Raw genomic sequence first — 18416 nt, 5'->3', positions numbered from 1 at the left:
GAAATCGGAGCAGCACCTTGCTGGTTTAGTTCTACCCTTTCAGGTGTGCGGGAGATGCTCACCACCTCTTCCTGCGGACACAACTACGACCGCAACGGGTTTAGGGCAGGTAACACCAACGTAAGGATTAGGACAACTCGGTCACGCCGACTGAGTAGTCCATCGCTTCAAACCTGTGCGTGGCTAACGCGAGCAGAGGTCAAAGCACAAATAGCGCTAAGCACGTCCGTCACCGCGCTTCTCCAAATTCGCCGACGAGCTCTGTTCTCCTCCTCCTGTAAAGCCAGCCCAAGCTCTGGTGAGCGCGAACTTCAGCCATCTCCTCGGCCTGGAACTGCTCAACAGCCTTCCTGGCCGAGCCAGCTACGCTTTGAGATCTCCTAGCTCTCTTACTCCTTTCAGTGTGATTCCTGCCAACCCATCACATCTGATTTTCCGCTGTGGCTTCTTGTACTTGACTCCTGGAGATGGCACGAGGCATTAAACAACACTTAGCAACTCAGTCATACTTGACTCGGAACTCCCCTCCCAACTCTGCAAGTGAAGGTCAGTCCTTTATTCATCAAGATCCCACCAAGACAGTCACAGGGGCAGAACTGGCAATGGATTTCAGAAAGCACTGGAGTTAATGTACTTCTACACACGACAGAAGCAGCTTTCTTGTTTGCTAAATGAAACATCTGCAGTGCCTACAATCAGAATTTTATTACCCTTAACAATTTAATATCAAGAGAAGCAATTTAATATCAAGCGACTGTATTAGCTGTCAGTAATGTTATCAATATTACTAGTGGCTCTTAAACAAATGAAGCTGCTGCCCAGCAGGGCCAGATCACTAATTAGCAGGTCCCAAAGGCAGCCGGTTACTGTTAAAGTCAGTAAGGCTTAGAGGCTGGGCAGAACCTCTTCTTTTCTTTGTCCAGTTGCCAAAGCTTTCTGTCCTAAGTTCACACAGATTCCTGGCATCAATATGAGTCAAGTCTTCCCTCAGGTCACATACAGTATAGCACTTTCACAGGCTAAAGTCTGCCTTAAGTTCATAGCTTTCAAATCTTGGTATCTGATGCTAGGTTTGAAATTGTATCTCGAACCTCCACAAGTATTGGGAACCTGCATGTACTACAGAGCAACTGAACCAGCAGCACTCAACCACCTCGAAGACTCAAGACATTTTTATTCAGGTAAATCTGTAAGAGCCTCCTTTAAAAATGTTTAACTGAAATTAAAATGATCAGTTGAAAATGTTGAGCTTAGTGTAAAATCTACGGTGTCTTCCACAGTCTGAACAGTTTATGTGGAAAGAAACTTTATTTCACTCAGTGATAATTTCAGTAAATAGTTTCCCACAAATAAGTGTCAACAACAATCAAAAACCAAAGATGACTTACTCTAGAAATATATTTTTAATGCTAATGAACCTCTTCTCTTTGGTCAGAATATTTCACTTTTAACATACTTCTGCTTTTGTACCTCCTATTTAAACACATATATATTTGATTTTAATAGATATATATTAAAACAGGAAAAAGAAACATGTGACAGGAAATTTAAAAATTGCTAATTTTTGATTCTGCAGTAATGAGTAGCACTATTGTATGTGTTTCCTTTCTGTAGTGGGAATTTAGAAGTCTAGAGTGAATGCAATAAATATGGCAGTGGTGAGCAGAAACAGCACTGCTCAAAATCACGTGCAGACAGTCTCTTGACAGAAATCTGCTTCCTTCAGTGTCTGCAGTTCTCACTATGCACTACAGTGCAACGTAAGCACTCCACAACAGAAACCAATACCAACAGGTATTTGCAAGAGCCTCTTAAAATACAGTTTGCCCACCTCCTTTCAACACTAACACAACACAGAATATAATAAGGTGCAGCTTTCTGACTAGGAATGCTCAACAAGTCTCTAAAATGCCCTGCAATGTGGTGTATGCTTCTGACACAAGAGCCACCGCTGCCAGGTAGCCAAGAGCCCCACCAGACTCTAACATATCCTGGGGCTCAGCCATCTCAGGCTTATGTGGATGTTGCCTGTCAGGCAGTCTCAAGGAAAGCAGCCTTACCGGGAAACCAGTCAACTGTGGGTCTAGGCCGGTACTTCTCAAGGAGGTAAAAATTAAGCTTACCTAGAAACAGTTAATGTAAATTGCAGACTAGGGTCAGATTCTGCTGTCCTTTGGCAGGATCAGAAGTACTCTGACGGAACAAAAATAAGAATCAGCAGCATAGTGTGAAATGAATCCTTTTGGCTGATGATATAACTGACAGTAAACTGAGCAGACTGTTGTAGCTCAGCATGCAGAGAGTATAAACTGGTAGTCCCACTCTTCCTCCCCCTTCTGCCATGCCACCACAGCCTCACAAGGAGGACGTGAGTTTAAACAAAATGCATTGTAGCTGCCTCCTATGTCCTGCTATGCTTTTTTGGTATATTGCCTTCCCTTACTGGCTCCTATTGAGAATCAGCATTGGAAACCAAGGAACAAGGCATTGTGTAGTGCTGCATGTTGGGACCCAAATCGTAACCTACGGGATACATCAGCAGAGTAGACAAGAAGTGAGAATTTGAATACAGATATTAATGAGAACAGTAATGGGATGAAGTAGTATCTTCTCCTTTTAGTTTTGGGAGATCCTTTCCTGAATATATAAATAATTTGCCATGGAAGGTAAAGGAAGTCTATTCATTCCTAGTCCTAAACAGGATGCAGACAGTTCTGCCAAACTTATAGCTGCAGGGGACTCTTAAGTCATGGCTCATTACTAGGGGCAAACAAAAATGTTTACACGAACTTCAGTGTTCACGCTCAACACTGTGAAACACTGGAACATAAGCAATTTACTGAAGATAGCCTTAGCCTCTTGGGACATACAGATGCTTCCCAAGTTTCTTTGCCTTGACATGGTATGTCATGGACCACCATTCTACTGTACGTCAAACTCAATCTTCTGCCCTCTTGCCCCTTCCAGAAACACACTAGAAAGCAAGCTAGTTTCCTCCCAGTTTTTACGTCCCCAGTGTCCTGATGCAAAAAATGGAACTTGGACAAATAAACAGATTGCTCTAAAGATAGGATTCAGGGGGTAGCCTTCAATTCAATAAGCGAAGTATATAGAAAGTTTGCAGCTACTATTTTAGTCTCTAAATTAGAACACTGGCTCTTTTATGAAGAATCTGAAACAGCTGTGTAAATAAACATAAGCAGGACAAAACTCTTCCTCCCACAACATCCCATTTTTTGCAGATATAAGAATGCTGTCCCTGTGTGTACACACTCTGGTTATTCACTCTACATGCGGTGAATGAAGGTATAACTCCTAGGCTGAAGTAGTATAGAGATATCACCCCAAGATGCATTACCCAAGGAAAAAGATGGTATTTGAGGGGATCATACTTGCTACTCACACTGTGCACACCCAGAGCCTTCCAGATGGCAAAACTGAGCAATCCAACTCCACACCACGCGTAGAGTGAGCCCCATCCTAGGGCTCGTAAGGCCAGTGATGAACCGCTCTCTGGTAATGCAGCGGTGGCAGTAATCCCCTAGAACCAAAAATAAAGTGATCAAGACAAAGTGAAAATAATTGGAAAAAAATATGAACTAAAAAGGTTAACTTAGTGATCTAGAATTTTTCCTGACTTGCCAGCTGTACTAGTGTGGCCACAGAAACTGTTATGGCTGCCAGCAGACCCAAAGATCCAAGCAAGGGGATGGATGAGCTGCCTTCCCACCAGAAGTGGCTTTCATGGTTGCTAGTACCACCTGGGGATGGTTGTTATTACCCAGAAATGCTGAAGTCAACTGTTACGTGGGCACAAGAATCCGACACTCAGTTATTCCACCAGTCAAAATACAAAACTGAATCAAAACCAGTCACAAACCCTTATGCGAGTGACATCAGAACATAATCACCGTATGTCATTGATTTTGGTACTTCTTCTTGGGGAGTACAGATGGGGAGCAGCCATTGGCCTAGAGGTCTTTATCTGTGCTCCTGAAACAGCAAATGAGGAAACTGGAGGAACCTGAGTAGCTTTCAGCTTGACACAGAGAGGGTATAACAGTGACTGAGAGACTGATTTTGAGGGGCTGCAACTCTGAAGGAGCTCTGGAAACTATTCAGGAGAATTTTGTAAAGAGTGAACAACAACGCTGAACCCATCCTCCTGCAGAGTTCACCAAGTGGCAACATAGAAAATGCTCTGCAGTCTATTGTCAGAAATGAAAGTAGGTGGTTTTAACCACTTGTTAAGATACTGTTGTGTAAAAGCATGCCATGAGATGTGTCCCAAAAACAAACACTCTCACTTGGAAAAGCCACCTCAGGCCAAGAAGAATAGAGCCTCAGCCATGATGGGGTCCCAAGCAAGATGAAACCTTCTCTGCCACAGCACATAAATGCACATTGCAGCTACCAAGGGCATAAGCCACACACTGGCTGACATCAATCAATTTGCACTGCACGTTCACCATTAGCCAGCCATTCTCATCTCACAACGCCCATCTTACTGTACTTATTTCATACAGGACAGCTTCAATCTGTGTAGTCCGCAACAGCAGTAGGACAGACATAATCCTCTTGCTCATAGTGGTAAATGTCAGCAAGAGGGCTTGGCTTTTTTCCCCCAAAGGATTACTGTTCAATTCTTCACATAAAAACATAGATTTCAGATGGTAACTGTTAAAGACTGGCACCTACAGTCCTTACACAACTAAACAGTCCTACGTACTTACTGGGTATCTCCGGGAAAAAAACACAATTATTGCTTAGAGGTAAACATAAATGAGAGTGCAGGCACACAAATACATTCAATAAAGAACTCTTTCATTTACAGTCTAAAATACTGAAAAGTGAAATTAACTTGCAGAATGATCCAAAAAATTTTCCTCCAAAATATGCCAAAGAGCTGCACTCTTCTATCATCACAAAAAGTGGGAAAAAAATCTTTTGTATTCTTGCTTTAAAAAGAATTTAATTTTTTTTTAAATGGTTCTCTTTCTTTGATATAATTAAAAATATGTAGTGCCTATCACTATGGTATTTGGTCAATGAAATAGCACCAGTAGTTTTTTTTTCCTCTTGGCTTTCTATTTATTGAAATGTTAAAATGATCCTCAGACAGTCCTCAGCATTAACACTCTTCCTTAGGATTTAGCTGTAGGCACAGTTACCCAAGGACAAACACACATTTGCAAAGGACACAAGCAAAATGTATCTTGATCCTTATTTATTCTGATTTGGACATCCCAAAGTGGAAGCTGTTAACAAAACAATGCTCTGTAAGCATACACATACATGCACAGAGACACAAACAACAGAGATCTCCAGTCGCACTGTTATACCAGGTCCTATTTTTAACTTACCACAGCTAATGAACTTTCCTAAGTCTTTCAGTAGAGACTGCTATGAGTAGGTTTAAAATGCTGATGATTATTTCTGACATTTTTCCTGCTTCCATAGTCTAACCATATACAACAACAGGCAGAAAAATCTCTCCCATTCAGAAGATGGGAAATGAATGGACAAAAATATCCTCTACTCAGAATCTTTAAATAGGAGTCATTATCTGTGAAAATTGCTGGCAAAAAAACCCAACCACCACCCGAATGGTATTTAAATGCTTGATTGCTCCAGAAAAAAAGGGTAAATGGTAACAATTGATTTGGTTTTACTGACAGCAGTCAAACAGCGTTCAGTCAGAGGCTGATTCCTTGGGGTGTTAAGTACACAGATAAGGATTTCTGTGAACAGTTTGTTATATGATTATCAGGTATGCTGTTCAGAGCATCAAGAAAGCTGATTAATGAAATGCTAAAAAAATTTCAAAGACAGCAGTAGCATGGGAGAAAAAGATGTCACCAACAAAAGAACATTTTTAAGAGAACTGAGTTTTATTCACAAGCCTGTTATTCTATGCCCAGATTGTCATCTCTTCATTACTGCTCCCGTATATTTTTTAAAAAAGGAACTCTTTAATTAAAAAAAAAAAAAGCTATTAAACAATACTTGAGTCTTTCTAAAAACCAGGCCAGGAAAATATAGGACAGAATTAGCTGATTTGGTTACCAAAATATATGATGATGATGCTTTTTTTTTTTTTTCTGGAGGATATAAGCAGGAAGTGGGAGAAGGAGAAATTACATTGTTTTTTTCAGACACAGGCCTCAATCCTGTAACTATCCCCTTGTGGATAACAGTATGTCTGAAAGGAAGCAGTGCCTAAAATAAATGGCGTGTTCAACTGTTTTGGTTGATTGTATTCAGCATGTTCACTGTTCTGTATGATCTAACCCATTGTAAAATAAAACACCTGGCTAAATGCTGGTAAAACTGAACACTTATCACAAGGAGGCTGCTACATCTGAACATTTAATTTTACCACCACCACCACCCCCAATAATTTCTTAACGGAAGGTCTCTCCAGTGGTTCATTACTAAACAGGATTATGTAATCTCAGTTTCAAGTCAATTTGTGTGCGGGTCCTACAAATGCTTACATCCACTTCACTATCACGGAGGAGGTACAGTAGGTGCAATTTCAGCTTTATCTCTTCCCAGTAACGCTGATGCTACTCTACAAGAGTAGGGTCTCACACTGTTGCTTCCTGGAAGCCTGAATGCAGTCACGAAGCCATGATGCTGTGATGCCACAGCTTCCCCTCTAAATTGCTATTTTTTTCTCCCATAAAACTATTTAAATCTGTCCCAGGCTGTATTCTGTTTGCTTCCTGTTTCTACCTGACTTGCATGCTGTCACTTCACTGACACAAAAACTGGTACAAGCCAGCAAAGATGCCAGAAGATTAGGTCTCGCATTTCTTCCCAACATTGATCATCAATTCTCATTCCTTAGGACTTTCCCCCAAGCTTGTGCCAGCACAGTCACTGCAGTCATGCAGTGAAGGGGATCAGAAGACTGACTTGGACTAAAACTAATGCAGGAAATAAAAAAAAACAACACAGAATTAACCAGTATCATCTCACCAACCCAGTAGCACAAGTGTTGGTGCCTTTACAGGCACTTGAATGAATTGCCAGAAACTAAGGGCTGGTAGGATTACTTCTTTCAACAGCAATGCTGGCTGATTTTGCTTAAAGTACCTGTAAAACTACGGCCAAACCTTAACATGGATAAAAATAACATTTAGGCATTGAACATCCAAGAAGGATGCAATCATCTGTAGTTATTCATAGTTGCGTTTTTGTTATTATATATGATGTGTTATTAAAAATGACTTGCAGAAACTATAAATTTAAGTAAGAGTGCCACTGCAAAACTGTTTACCTCATTGGTACCTCAGAGAGCCTCTATAGACAGTTAAGTCATTTTCAAAGTTTAGCCTTCCCTTTTGAAATTGCTCACCTACAAGTACCTTGACAAAAAAGCATCTTTCTACACTTTTCAGTATTTAAGTTGAGAGGCCCAGGAATCACAGATTTTTGCTAGCAAACTGGTGTAATTCATTTGCATGGATAGTAGCAGATACAGGTTTTCAGCAAAAATCGAAATGGTATGTATCACTTGGTGCCATTTCCAGCATATATATTCTCAGATGTCAATGTAATGTCACTCCTGATAAATTTCACACTGATAACAGGACAGCTCAGACAGCCAAAAATACATGTGAGCTGGAGAAAATGCAATGCTCAAGAAAAAGGAAGTTTAAAAAAAAATTATGTTAAAAAAAGAGAAAACTTCCTTATTGTAATATAGTTCTATAGCTTGTGAAATAACTTCTCATGGAGTTTTCTATTTTGTCTATTGCAGAAAAGAAACCCATGTTTATTGTTGCTGAAAAGGCAATGGATGAGTTATGCCACAGCAGAGGAAAACAGGATGGCAAAGGAAGGAACTCACGCTCTTTGACCACAAAAGGACACTGGGAGTGATCAGATACAAAGGCTCTGATAGAAACTGCAATGAAAGTTTTTTTTTTCTCTTGATATGCATTGTTATTGAATTAACATTTTAAAAATAAGCACAACTGATTGATTCTCAGCTCCCTAAAAACATCTGTAAAATATGTTGTATTTTAAGGCCTCAGTGGAGACAAGACTGATCAATTTTAAGGGCCTATTTTTTACATTTTCGGCAGTAACAAAGCATTAGTGAGGAAAAAAGCATTCTTCAATTAAATATGCTGTATTTCAGATTAGTATAATTGCTAGCTTTGCTTTGCAGTTTTCTTCTACAGAACGCTCAGGTGGATCCTGTTAGTAATTGCACGAGATCAGATTATTTTTGGCCATCAGATCCCATAGTACCAAGCCATTACTCACTCTCATCAGTCCCTTTACATGGTGGGAAGAGAGTGGAGAGCTTAAAATTTTGACTAAATTATTCCACTTACATATTCCACAGCTTACAGGCTTTCTACCTCCTCGTTCCCATCCCTACTGCAGTTACTTCACTTCCCAATTCACTATAGCACTGTGGGACTGCATGGTGAACTGGATCACTGAGGTGATACAGGGTCATGACTGAAGCGTGTTCACATCACAGAATCAAACCAGACCATCAGTTATATTCCATTATATAGCAGTAGTATGATTCCAGCAAACAGTGTAAGCTTTATGTATTTTAACTAATCTCGAGTACTAAAGTATTTAGCAGTGCCAACTCTGAACTCATTTTTAACTTAATCCTACCTCTCTTGACTTCAGTTAAGTCTAGCACTCTTGCCATCAACTTCGTCCAGCCAAACTCCACATATATCAACATTTCTAAAAAGCATTTGATGCATCCTTATTTCCTGCATATCACAATTGGAAAAGTTTAAAAGGAACAAACCTTACTGAACCAGTCTGGGTTCTTCTTTTTTGTCATGGCAAGTGTGGTGCCAAAACCTGCTATCATTCCTGCTGTAGCAACAGTACCTAGAAAAATTCCACCTGTCAAGAAAAGTTTAAGAAATAAAATTTAAGATTTTGTTTCTTAAGGGGAGAAAAAAAAAACCACAAACCACAAAACCAAACCTGTTTTGAAAATAAAACCTGAAAAATTAAGATCTGTCAGCACATGCAGAAGAGAAAGGCACAGTTGTCTACATTATTTACATTAACTCAATATGGCAAGAAAGCAAGAAAGCATATTTTAAAATAGAGCATTTTTTAAATTAATGGCAAGTGTATGTATTTTCAACCTACAAACACACACACAAAAATCATTCAAACCCCAGGATGCCTCTTCACAATACTTCAAAATTTCTCTCTCACTTCAGAGCCAGGCTACTAAAATCATCTTGTTCTATGGCTACACCTCACCCTTCCCCAAAAGGAAGATGCAATTATTTTTGTTGCATCAACTGTTGTTTCAAATAGCCACCTGAAAATCCACCAGTACCTCTGAAGACCATTCCATAAGCAACACTTGCTCTTCAGCTTTCTTCTTTTATGTTCTAATGCTCTGTTTAAAAAAAGAAAATGACACTAGCAGGAAGCTTTCCCAAGATAGAAAGCATTCCTCACTTCTCAGTTCTTTCAGAGTGTTTCCAAAGTCACCTGGGGTTCCTTGATCCCTTCTAGTTCTTGCATCAAAGGCGCATGTAGCCATATGTGCCCACTTTTAAGAAAAAGGCTTGTTACAAAGACTGAGTGCACTGTACAAAACCATCTGATTCATATTAAAAATAAAACATTTCAGGGGGTTACAAGTTCTTCCTTTGCAACTATTGATACCCACAGCCTGTCTTCCCTTTCCTAATACCAGTTAAAAAACTGGCCTGAATAGGAAGCAAGAAGCAAAGCGCGTTTATGTTGGGTCTCACTTCTTAAAAATTAACTATCCTACGACTGTGATGAAAGAGCTTGCCGTACTCGCGTCAACGAAATCCGTGAAGCGCCTCTTGCGCCTGGGAGCAGGAAGACCTCACACGCTGTCCGCACTTCGCACGCCCACCGCACTTTACGTTTCAAGACCTACTAACCAACATTGCCCCGACTTCAGATATAACGACCGGTCTTTAATTCGCTTCTCCTCAAAGAGGACGAGCTCGATGCACGGCCTCCTCCGGAGGGGCAGGGACGCGTTGCAAGGGGTAGGCAAAGCGTGCGGCGGTAGGGAACGGTGCCCCTCCGTCAGCGCGCTGACAGAGACGTTACCGCCCGGTGCCTGCCGCGGGGCACATCCACCTGGCCGCGGTCCGCCCGCCTTCCCCCGCCGTCCCCCCGCCGCGCCGGGACGGGGCGGCCTGGGCCGGTCAGCGCGAGGAGCTCCGGCCTCCGCTCCGCCAGGGGGCGCGGGCAGCCCGGGCACCCACAGCGAGCGGCCGCTCAGCGAGCCCCGGCAGCCGCCGCTGCGCCCGCAGGCGCCGGTGACGGCGCAGACGGTTGGCTCTGCTGCGAGGCCGGGCTCGCCCCTCGCCTCCGCCCCCCCGGCTGGGATTCAGCGCGGGAGAGCTGCTGCTTCTGCCACGGAAACTTCGCTTTAAGGAAGCTGCGGCGCGCTCTCCGACCCGTACGAGCCGCCTCTTTCCCCGCGGCTCCTACCCCCTCCGGGCGTCCCGGCAGGGCTGGGCGCGGACCGCCGCCCGCCGCCGCTCGCAGCCCCGCAGGGCTGAGCTCCCGCAAGCCCCCGCCGCGGTCCTCCCGCCTCGGCCCGGGGCGAGGGACGGAGGCGGCTCCCCTCCTGCCCTCGGTCCGCCTCGGGCCCCCCCGCATCCCGCCCAGCAGCGCCGGGGCGGCCCGCGCCGTGCCTTGTAGCCCCGTTTCCCGTCCCCGTACCGGCGGCGGGTGGCCATGGGGCGGCAGGCCCCGCCGCCGCCGCTGAAGGGGAGGGAAAAGGCGGGCGGCGTTGTAGGGGCTTCCTCGCTGCCTCCGGAAGCCTCGGCCTCGGCCATCCCCAAACGCCTCGGCTCCTCCCCGGGGACGGGAGAGTGGGGCGAGACCTCGGGCTACGGCAAGGGGGGGGGCACAGAAACGCCTTCCTCCCGGGCGCCGGCCGCCGCGTGCGCCGTCCCGGCGGCAGCCACGGGGCTCCCGCAGCCGGCGCTGCTCGTCCCTGACCCGTGCAGGCAAGGGAGGGGAGGGGAGGAAGGCTTTCTGCACCTTTGATTAAGAAGAGCTTGTCCTGGGACGCCGCAGGGCTCCCGCCCCCCCGGGGCAGGGGCAGAGGCAGACTGCGCCCGGGGTCCAGCGGAGGCGCTACCCCTTCCCGGGCGTCCGCGCCGGCAGCCGCCCCCATGGCCCAGGGCGCGGAGGAGGAGGTGGCGGCGGCGGGCCGCAACCCGGAAGGAAACGGAGCTGGGCCGGGACACGCAGCCGCCCTCCCTCCTCCTCCTCCTCCTCCCTCCTCCTCCTCGGCCGCGCAGCCGGGCGGGGGGAGCCCGCCACCCCGAGGGGCTCGGCCGGCCGCTGCCGCCCCGCAGCGAGGCCGGAGGAGGGCGGGGGAGCTGGGGCGCGCTGACCCGAGGAGTGGCTTCCCGGCGGCTGAGGCAACCGCCGCTCGCCCGTGAGGTGACTGGGGGCGGTCGGCGCCGGCGGCAGCCGGTACCGCGGTGGCCAGGGGGCGGGCGTGCCCCGGTAAAGGACGGCCCCGGGCACTGGAGGTTTTTCCTCAGCCGCTGTTCTCCTCGTGTGCCGCTGCCCGCCGCCCCCTTGGTGACCGGCTGTCGTCGGAGGGCGCGTTCGGTGTCCCCGAGAGCCCACGTCGCGAGGGGGGAAAACTGGCAGAAGTTGTCGAAGCCGCTTTTAAATCGAGTATTTTGTAGCGGGCGCACAAGGGCTTTTTTGTTTTAAGTCTGTGGGACAGATGATGTCATGGACTTTACTAAATGAAACTGGGGGAAAGTCTGTCTTCCCATTATTTTTACTAAGCTGTATCTTCACGAATGGTGTTGCTCTCGAGTACATCTTTTTGTTCAAAATTAATCAATTCTCCCAAGTTACGTGAATAGTTCTTCATATGCATCTAAATTGTGTCTGAATGAAATCATAAAGTAACACTACGAGAACCGTACATTTCTGTCTTCTTTCACGCCTGCGCCACAGTAATTCTCAGTTGCTGTTGCTGATCGATAACTGTACAGCGATTTATATCCATCACTATTGAATGTGTTCCTTTATCAAACGGTATACTAACTTAACAGGATTCAGTACGGGCAGGTAAAGTATGTTTTTATTTATAACAGTCAGTACGTGAACAGCAAGCAAAGAATGTAAATAAATCCAAAACAAGCGTTTCTTCTCCAGCTTCCTTCTTTGTATCTTTTCATCATCATTTATAGTCTGTATCTACGGGTCTAATTATAGGGGGTTTTGGTTGCTAGGCAAAAATTTAGTATTTTGGGAAACTTCCTGTTCACGGTACTTCTGAAAGCTAATCCAAAGCTGTTTCCTAATGGTCCATGTACTGTGTCAGTTAAACAAAATTTTACACAATCAAGAAGCAGTTACTGCAAAAGGAGACATTATCTCTGCTGTATAGCTGACCCATCATCACTAACTCCATTTTTCTAATCTGGACAGCACCTAAATGACTTACAGTCTTCTTCCCTCCTTTGGAAAAAGCACCCCAAAATCCTGTGTGTGTTTTGGAATGGCATTAGATTTTGCCACAAATAATAATAAAACCTCCTGGAAAAGCTTAGGAAAGGTGGTCTTTAGAAAAACTGCACAGTGACAATATTAAAGAGGAAAATACTTTTTATTTTGTCTTTGTGCTGAAGTGTATATGATTATATGAAGTATTTAAATGTTATTAGTATGCATAAAACTAAAACAGCAGCACGCATGTCATTTTGATTGTAAATTGTGTCAAGATCACCATTGCATCTGCTAGAAGAATCCTTGAACTGTGAGAGATAATAACCTATTTTTTGTGTCTTTGATGATAAAATCCTAGATTTTTTTCTCAGGATAGATTTTTGAGTTCACATCAATCAAGACATCACTTTCTTTCAAATCTTCTCCAGACCTGGGAAGAAAGAGAAGAGAAAAGGTATAATGATGTTATTTAATCCTGGCTTGAATAATGCCAAGAATCTACCTTTAAGAGAGTCAGAAAAGATCTGTCTCTATTAATCATTCACAGAGACTTAAAGTAGGGCATAAAACCCATAAAATCCACTCTGTTCGACTGAGTAACTTAAAATTCTTAGTGTTGTAAAATAAATTGTCCTGCTTTAAAAGAACAGAGATGTTCAGCAGAATTGCATCCATTTAGCTTACAATATTAATCTCTTCTGTTATATAATTGAATATAAGATAATGCTTTCTCTCCTCTTACGTATACCTCACCCAAGAGCCTTGCATTTCCTGTCATTATTCCTTCTCTCACTGTTGTGGTACACATGCAAGCGTACTCATCTATATATGGCTACTCAGAATTAACCAGTTATCTTTTTCTAAAATTCAGTTATGTTTTTCTAAAAGCGGACACATTTTTGTTTGAAAGACAGATTTTAATTGTTCTTGTATCAAATATCCAAATCTTTGTAACATGAGGGCATGAAAATGTATATGCAAATAAGTAGGCTATATAGGTGATAGCAGAGTTGAAAAATACATTACTTTTACTCATTTAATTTGACCACAGGTCTGAGCTCTCGTAGCTTTGAATTTGGACAAAGCACCAGTAATTGCTTGACCAGGTTCAGGCACTGTGGCCATGTTTACTTTCTGTCGAGGTTTGCAATAGCCAGGATGCCCTGAGTTTGTGGATGGTGGGCTTCCTTCTGTGGTCTTCCTGTTTTATTACAAAAAATTTGGTGAGCCAAAAGCAGACAGTGAGAGGCAACCAAAGTTTTCAGTTCTACCTATGATTGTGAAGTTGTGGTTAGGATTTCTACGTCGACCCCTGGGTTTTAATGAAAAATTGGTAATACAGTGCCTCTCTCATGAAAGTTCATTAAGAATGTACAGTATTGGTGAGGGTGAAGTGTGGAAACAGAATAAGGAAGAGCACAAGGAAGAAAAGAAATTTAACAAAAAACCAAAAGAAACAGGTTTGCGTAAATATATTCCCTAAGAGATTTTTATAATCTTTGTGAATGCATGGTATTTCTGCCGATAAGCAGCTCTATCAAGAAATAACAGCACGGTGTGCAAACTTCTTAGCATAATGCTGCAAAATATTTCAGTCTGTGTTTCTCCTGCTCCCCTTCCTTCTCTGTGCAGGACTGCACAGTGATACCTGGCCATCTCCACTGAAGCCAAGTTTCACTTGAGGACCAAGCTTGAAATCTAGGTCTTCAGAGGAGAAAAAGCTAGTTTATAAGCTGGCTGGGACATAACCAATGCAGTAATTCGATACATTCACTAAATTGTCTAACTGACTGATTTTATATATCCAAAACAGTCTTGAGTGCCACTGCAAAAAAAGTTGGCAGCTGAGGCACAGAATTCTGCTTGGAGTTTGAAAATCCAATTCAAATCATAGAGAAGGTTGATTTGAATACTGGTTAAACTGACATGTTCGGTAACAGAACTGGATTATGTAAAAGTATTTGGGAGAGAGCCAAACACTGGTTTTGGAAAGAGAAAATGCAGCAGTTGGGCTACTCTCTGGCTCTCAGGAGAGCTGAGCTTTGCTCTCCGCCTGACTCACCGGGCTCATTTCCTGTGTTTATGAAAGCTTAGATATTCCTGAAAGCACCATGCAGCCTCAATGCTGTGTATAGGCAGGCATGAAGAAACCGGTTACGTATTTCTAAACAATTTTCTGGTCGATTGGACAAGAAAGCATTCAGCAGCTATGATTGGGTTTCTGCAGGAACCTCTTTTTACAGTAAGCTGGTTACCGTTGTGCATCTCTTAAAAAGCCGATGACTGAAATTCCCATGCTGAGAGTAAGTCCTCAGGTCTTTTGTCTCATATCGCAGAAAAAATCTGGTCACTGAGTAATAATTTATAGACTTTAACCACAGAAATACTGACAAAGTCAGTGCTCGTTTGTCAAATGTAAGAACAACTATAAGAAGAGCCTTGTATTGAAGAATCAAAAGACACTTTAAAAATATCAGTTGAGCTACCTTCATAGATTTATGGGAGGGGTATTTTTCCATTTGGTGAAGATGAAGAAATCAATCAGTTTGCACAAAGTTCTGCTGTAGTTCTTTGGTAAAATCAGGAGCTGAGAGGCTGGACCTCCAGATTCCCAGTCACCTCCCCCAGCCCCAGAGCTGCCTTTCTAAGCTGCAGCTTACTTCTGCAGAAGATGAAACGCTTCTTTTTTAATTTCACTTTTACATTTGGTTAATCAGCAGGGCATATCAGGCGTAGCTTTGGACAAGACTGAGTGTGCTGGCATGCTGCACTGAGACCACAGTAGCCCTGCTTTTTACGGCCAGAGCCTGGCCACATTTCAGTAAATGGCAAAAGTCCCATTGGCAATATGGCCAGATTTTCAGTTATAAATCCCAAATTAGCACTCATGGATGATGACATTATGGCTGGACAGAAGCGCACTTCAAATTTCAGAGCTGATGATAACAAATATCAAGGCTGTCATATGCCTTGGACAGCATTTACTTGGCACTGCAGAGATGAGAACACTTACGGAGGGTTTTCTTGCATATGCATGTATCTACTTGTTTTCTATTCTTATCCTTTACTAAATTATATGTTTTATTACCTGCTCAGTGTTTTAAGATATTCTCTCTCTGCAAGTAAAATACGCCTATATCTCTTTGGCTCTGCCCACATTAACTAGAGAGGCAAATCGTAGATCCCGTTCCAATTCCCGTGGTATTACCATTGTTTTTACAGACCTAGCAAATATGTTTATGAGGTCTTTTTTATTTTTTACTGGGTACCATGTCTTTAATGGTCTCAGTATGTATTTCATTATAGAATAGTACTCTATAAACTTTTAATAGTTACTTTGCTGTACCTTATTAGAAAACCCTTTAACATGGTCCAGAAAAAAAATGTATTTCTGACTGAATTAAAAAAAGAAAGAGCAAAAATTAATTATAATTTCCACGGTGTCATTAGAGCATGGCCTGGTACTTGAAGCTCAGCCACTCTGCCTGGATGCTGCTACCTGAGGTAGCAGCGGTGGTCCTGCACTACCGGTTAGATCGACCGGTTCTGCCTGGTGACAGCCTGGAAGTAGGATTTTCTGCAGAGAAAATCTGCTCCTGGCCCGCATGGCCAGAATTGGAAATTTCCAAAATTATGGTTGGCAGGGCAGAGGAGGCCTCCTGGTGACAGTCCAATATGTAGAGTTGTCCATCCTGTGTGTGGGCTCCATGAGATGACTTCTTTGTCCATTGCTCAAACAGGTCCCCATGAGGACAGTCAGGCTCAGATCAGGCTGCCTGGAGAGGTTGTGCAGTCTCCTTTTGAGGAGGTTTTCAAGAGGATAAAGCTCAGAGTGAGCTGGTCTGAGCTTACAGCTGAGCCTGCTTTGGGGAGGAGATTGGACTGAGACCTTCTGAGCTCCCTTCCAGCCTGGGTGACTTGGGACGTGTGGGTCGGCTCCCCCACAAATTTAGTGGACAAGGGTACTTCAAGCTTGGCTCACTTGCACCTGGCACTGTGGTAACACCATGTGCCACGGTGGCTGCGGGGCAGGAGGGACATGCTGCTGGCACGGGCCACCGCTGGGCAGCAGAAGTCCCTCAGATGCCGTGTTCAGAGGCTGCTCCGTTGGGTGATCCCATGGGAGGGCTGCTGTGCCCATCCCGTGGCCGGTGACACTGGTTTGGGGGCTCTTGGCAGTGGCACATGCTGCAGAGCACCTGGCAGAGGAAAGGAATTGGACTAGCATTTCGTTTATCGTGGGGAGGTGGCCAGTATAGACTTGACTCATCACCTGCTGAGAAATCCAACGGTAAAATTAATTGGCTTGAATACGAGATATATACTTCTCCTAATCGGCTTCAGTGCAATTATATCCAAAGGCCCTTTTTGCGGTCGTTCACAGAGCTTAATTGCTATAGTTTAATATTACAATTAAAAAAGGCCTGGAAGGAGAGCTGAATATTAGGCTCCTGATGAATGATAATTATCACTTTGTGTAGATGGATGGAAAACATTTCTAATTAAATTATTCTTGTAACATAAATTAATAGTGTGATCTGGATAAAGTACTTCTGCTTTCATATCTAGAATATTTCTAAAAGCACCAAGTTTGTGCCAGAATTTCTGTTGGCAGGTCAAATTGTCTTTTAAAAATACCTGACTTTTCAGTCAATTTAGCAGCTTATCATAGGCTTCTGCAGCGAAGATGTTCGGCAATGATGGAAAGATTCAAATGTTGCATGAAGAATAAAACAAAATAAAATAAAATAAAACTGTGCAACTAGCATAATCTTTTAGTTCTACGAGCATGGGAGATTCACAGTCTAAATGACAGAGATTCATAGCATAACTGTCACACATTTTCTCCTGTATTAATTTCATCTCCATCTGAGGATGTTTGCAAGACACAAACTATTAAGGTAACGCTCTGAAAACAGGAAAGCTCATTAGCAGCTCTAGGGAAGGGAGTTAGATGGGCAAGGAAGGTGCAGGTCATTAAGGTTTGAAAGAGAAGGAAATGTGAAAGTTTTGAGAAGAATTACTCGACATGCATTCTGTCTGTACTCTGTAAAAATCCAATGATTTTTGTATACTGTGCATTTCTTTCTCATTAGTGAGACCTGCAATGAATAAAGTAAACAGGCAAATGTAAAGGTCTCAGCTGAAAGTGTCAGACAGCATTTCAAGAAGTGGATTATAGATAATCATGCTTAGATGACCGGTAGCTTCATGGCCTAATACATGTAGCTGACACATTAGGTGTTGACAGCAGCCCTTTCCAACAGGCCTCATTAGACATTCGTTTTAAATTTCTAGAGCAATTGTCCGTGACTCCAACAGGGTATTTTTGAAGGGCATAAAGTGGGAGATAGATGGCCACTTTCTGTCAGAAGATAATGGGAATTTTGTGTCAAGGCACTCTCTCTGCATATGGGAGACTGTCCCTGAGATTTTCTGCATGCATGCCCTCTTGTGTATGCAGTACATTAGTGCTTACTGTATATATAAAAATTTGGCACTACTGTATCTCTCTAAACATCGCATTAATCCATCTGTCTGTCACCATGGTAACAAGGCTCCCTATTGATGACTGGAGAAGAGCTGAACCATTAATACTAAATGTACACGGTTAAAAAAAAAGTAAGCTCACTTGGTGTAGCACTACAGAGACACAAGTGGTTGAAAATGGGCTAATTAATATTTTCTATGCATTATTTTTATTCATGGTTATAGATCTGAAATAAAGCCTATTGCTAAAATGACCCTTAAATCTGGTCTTTGCTTCTTCACATCTATTTATTACATATTCTGCAGAACTTGATATTAAAAAAAGCGCATTTTTTCAGAAGTTTACATGTTCCATGTATATATTTGTCCTGGAGGGTGGAAAGATGAAATGAATATCTTAAGGATACCAAGTACAAAGCAGATTAGAAATGTTGCTGAATATT

General features: G+C 43.3%; 1 protein-coding gene across 4 annotated transcripts in view; it reads right to left on the bottom strand.

The window, feature by feature from the left end:
- The window catches only part of TMEM242 (transmembrane protein 242), a 24460-nt gene extending 13252 nt beyond the window's left edge, over positions 1–11208 (bottom strand). Inside the window, exons 1-4 of one of the 4 annotated variants that reach the window (XM_010581854.1) lie at positions 11047–11208; positions 8792–8892; positions 3393–3541; positions 2124–2193 (exon numbers count right to left, since the gene is read on the bottom strand). In XM_010581854.1, the coding sequence (XP_010580156.1) occupies positions 2157–2193; positions 3393–3541; positions 8792–8892; positions 11047–11182 (423 nt within the window). In that variant the 5' untranslated portion in view covers positions 11183–11208 and the 3' untranslated portion in view covers positions 2124–2156. The remainder of the gene's footprint in view (positions 1–2123; positions 2194–3392; positions 3542–8791; positions 8893–11046) is intronic. The other 3 variants (XM_010581853.1, XM_010581852.1, XM_010581855.1) reach the window with 3 other exon arrangements.
- Between the last annotated feature and the right edge of the window lie 7208 nt (positions 11209–18416).

Source organism: Haliaeetus leucocephalus, unplaced genomic scaffold (genome assembly GCF_000737465.1).
Source record: "Haliaeetus leucocephalus isolate CR32 unplaced genomic scaffold, Haliaeetus_leucocephalus-4.0 Scaffold819, whole genome shotgun sequence".
In the NCBI taxonomy this organism is placed as follows: Eukaryota; Metazoa; Chordata; class Aves; order Accipitriformes; family Accipitridae; genus Haliaeetus; species Haliaeetus leucocephalus.
The sequence above is the reverse complement of the archived record's forward strand: the minus strand, read 5'-3'. Positions and strand labels throughout refer to the sequence as shown.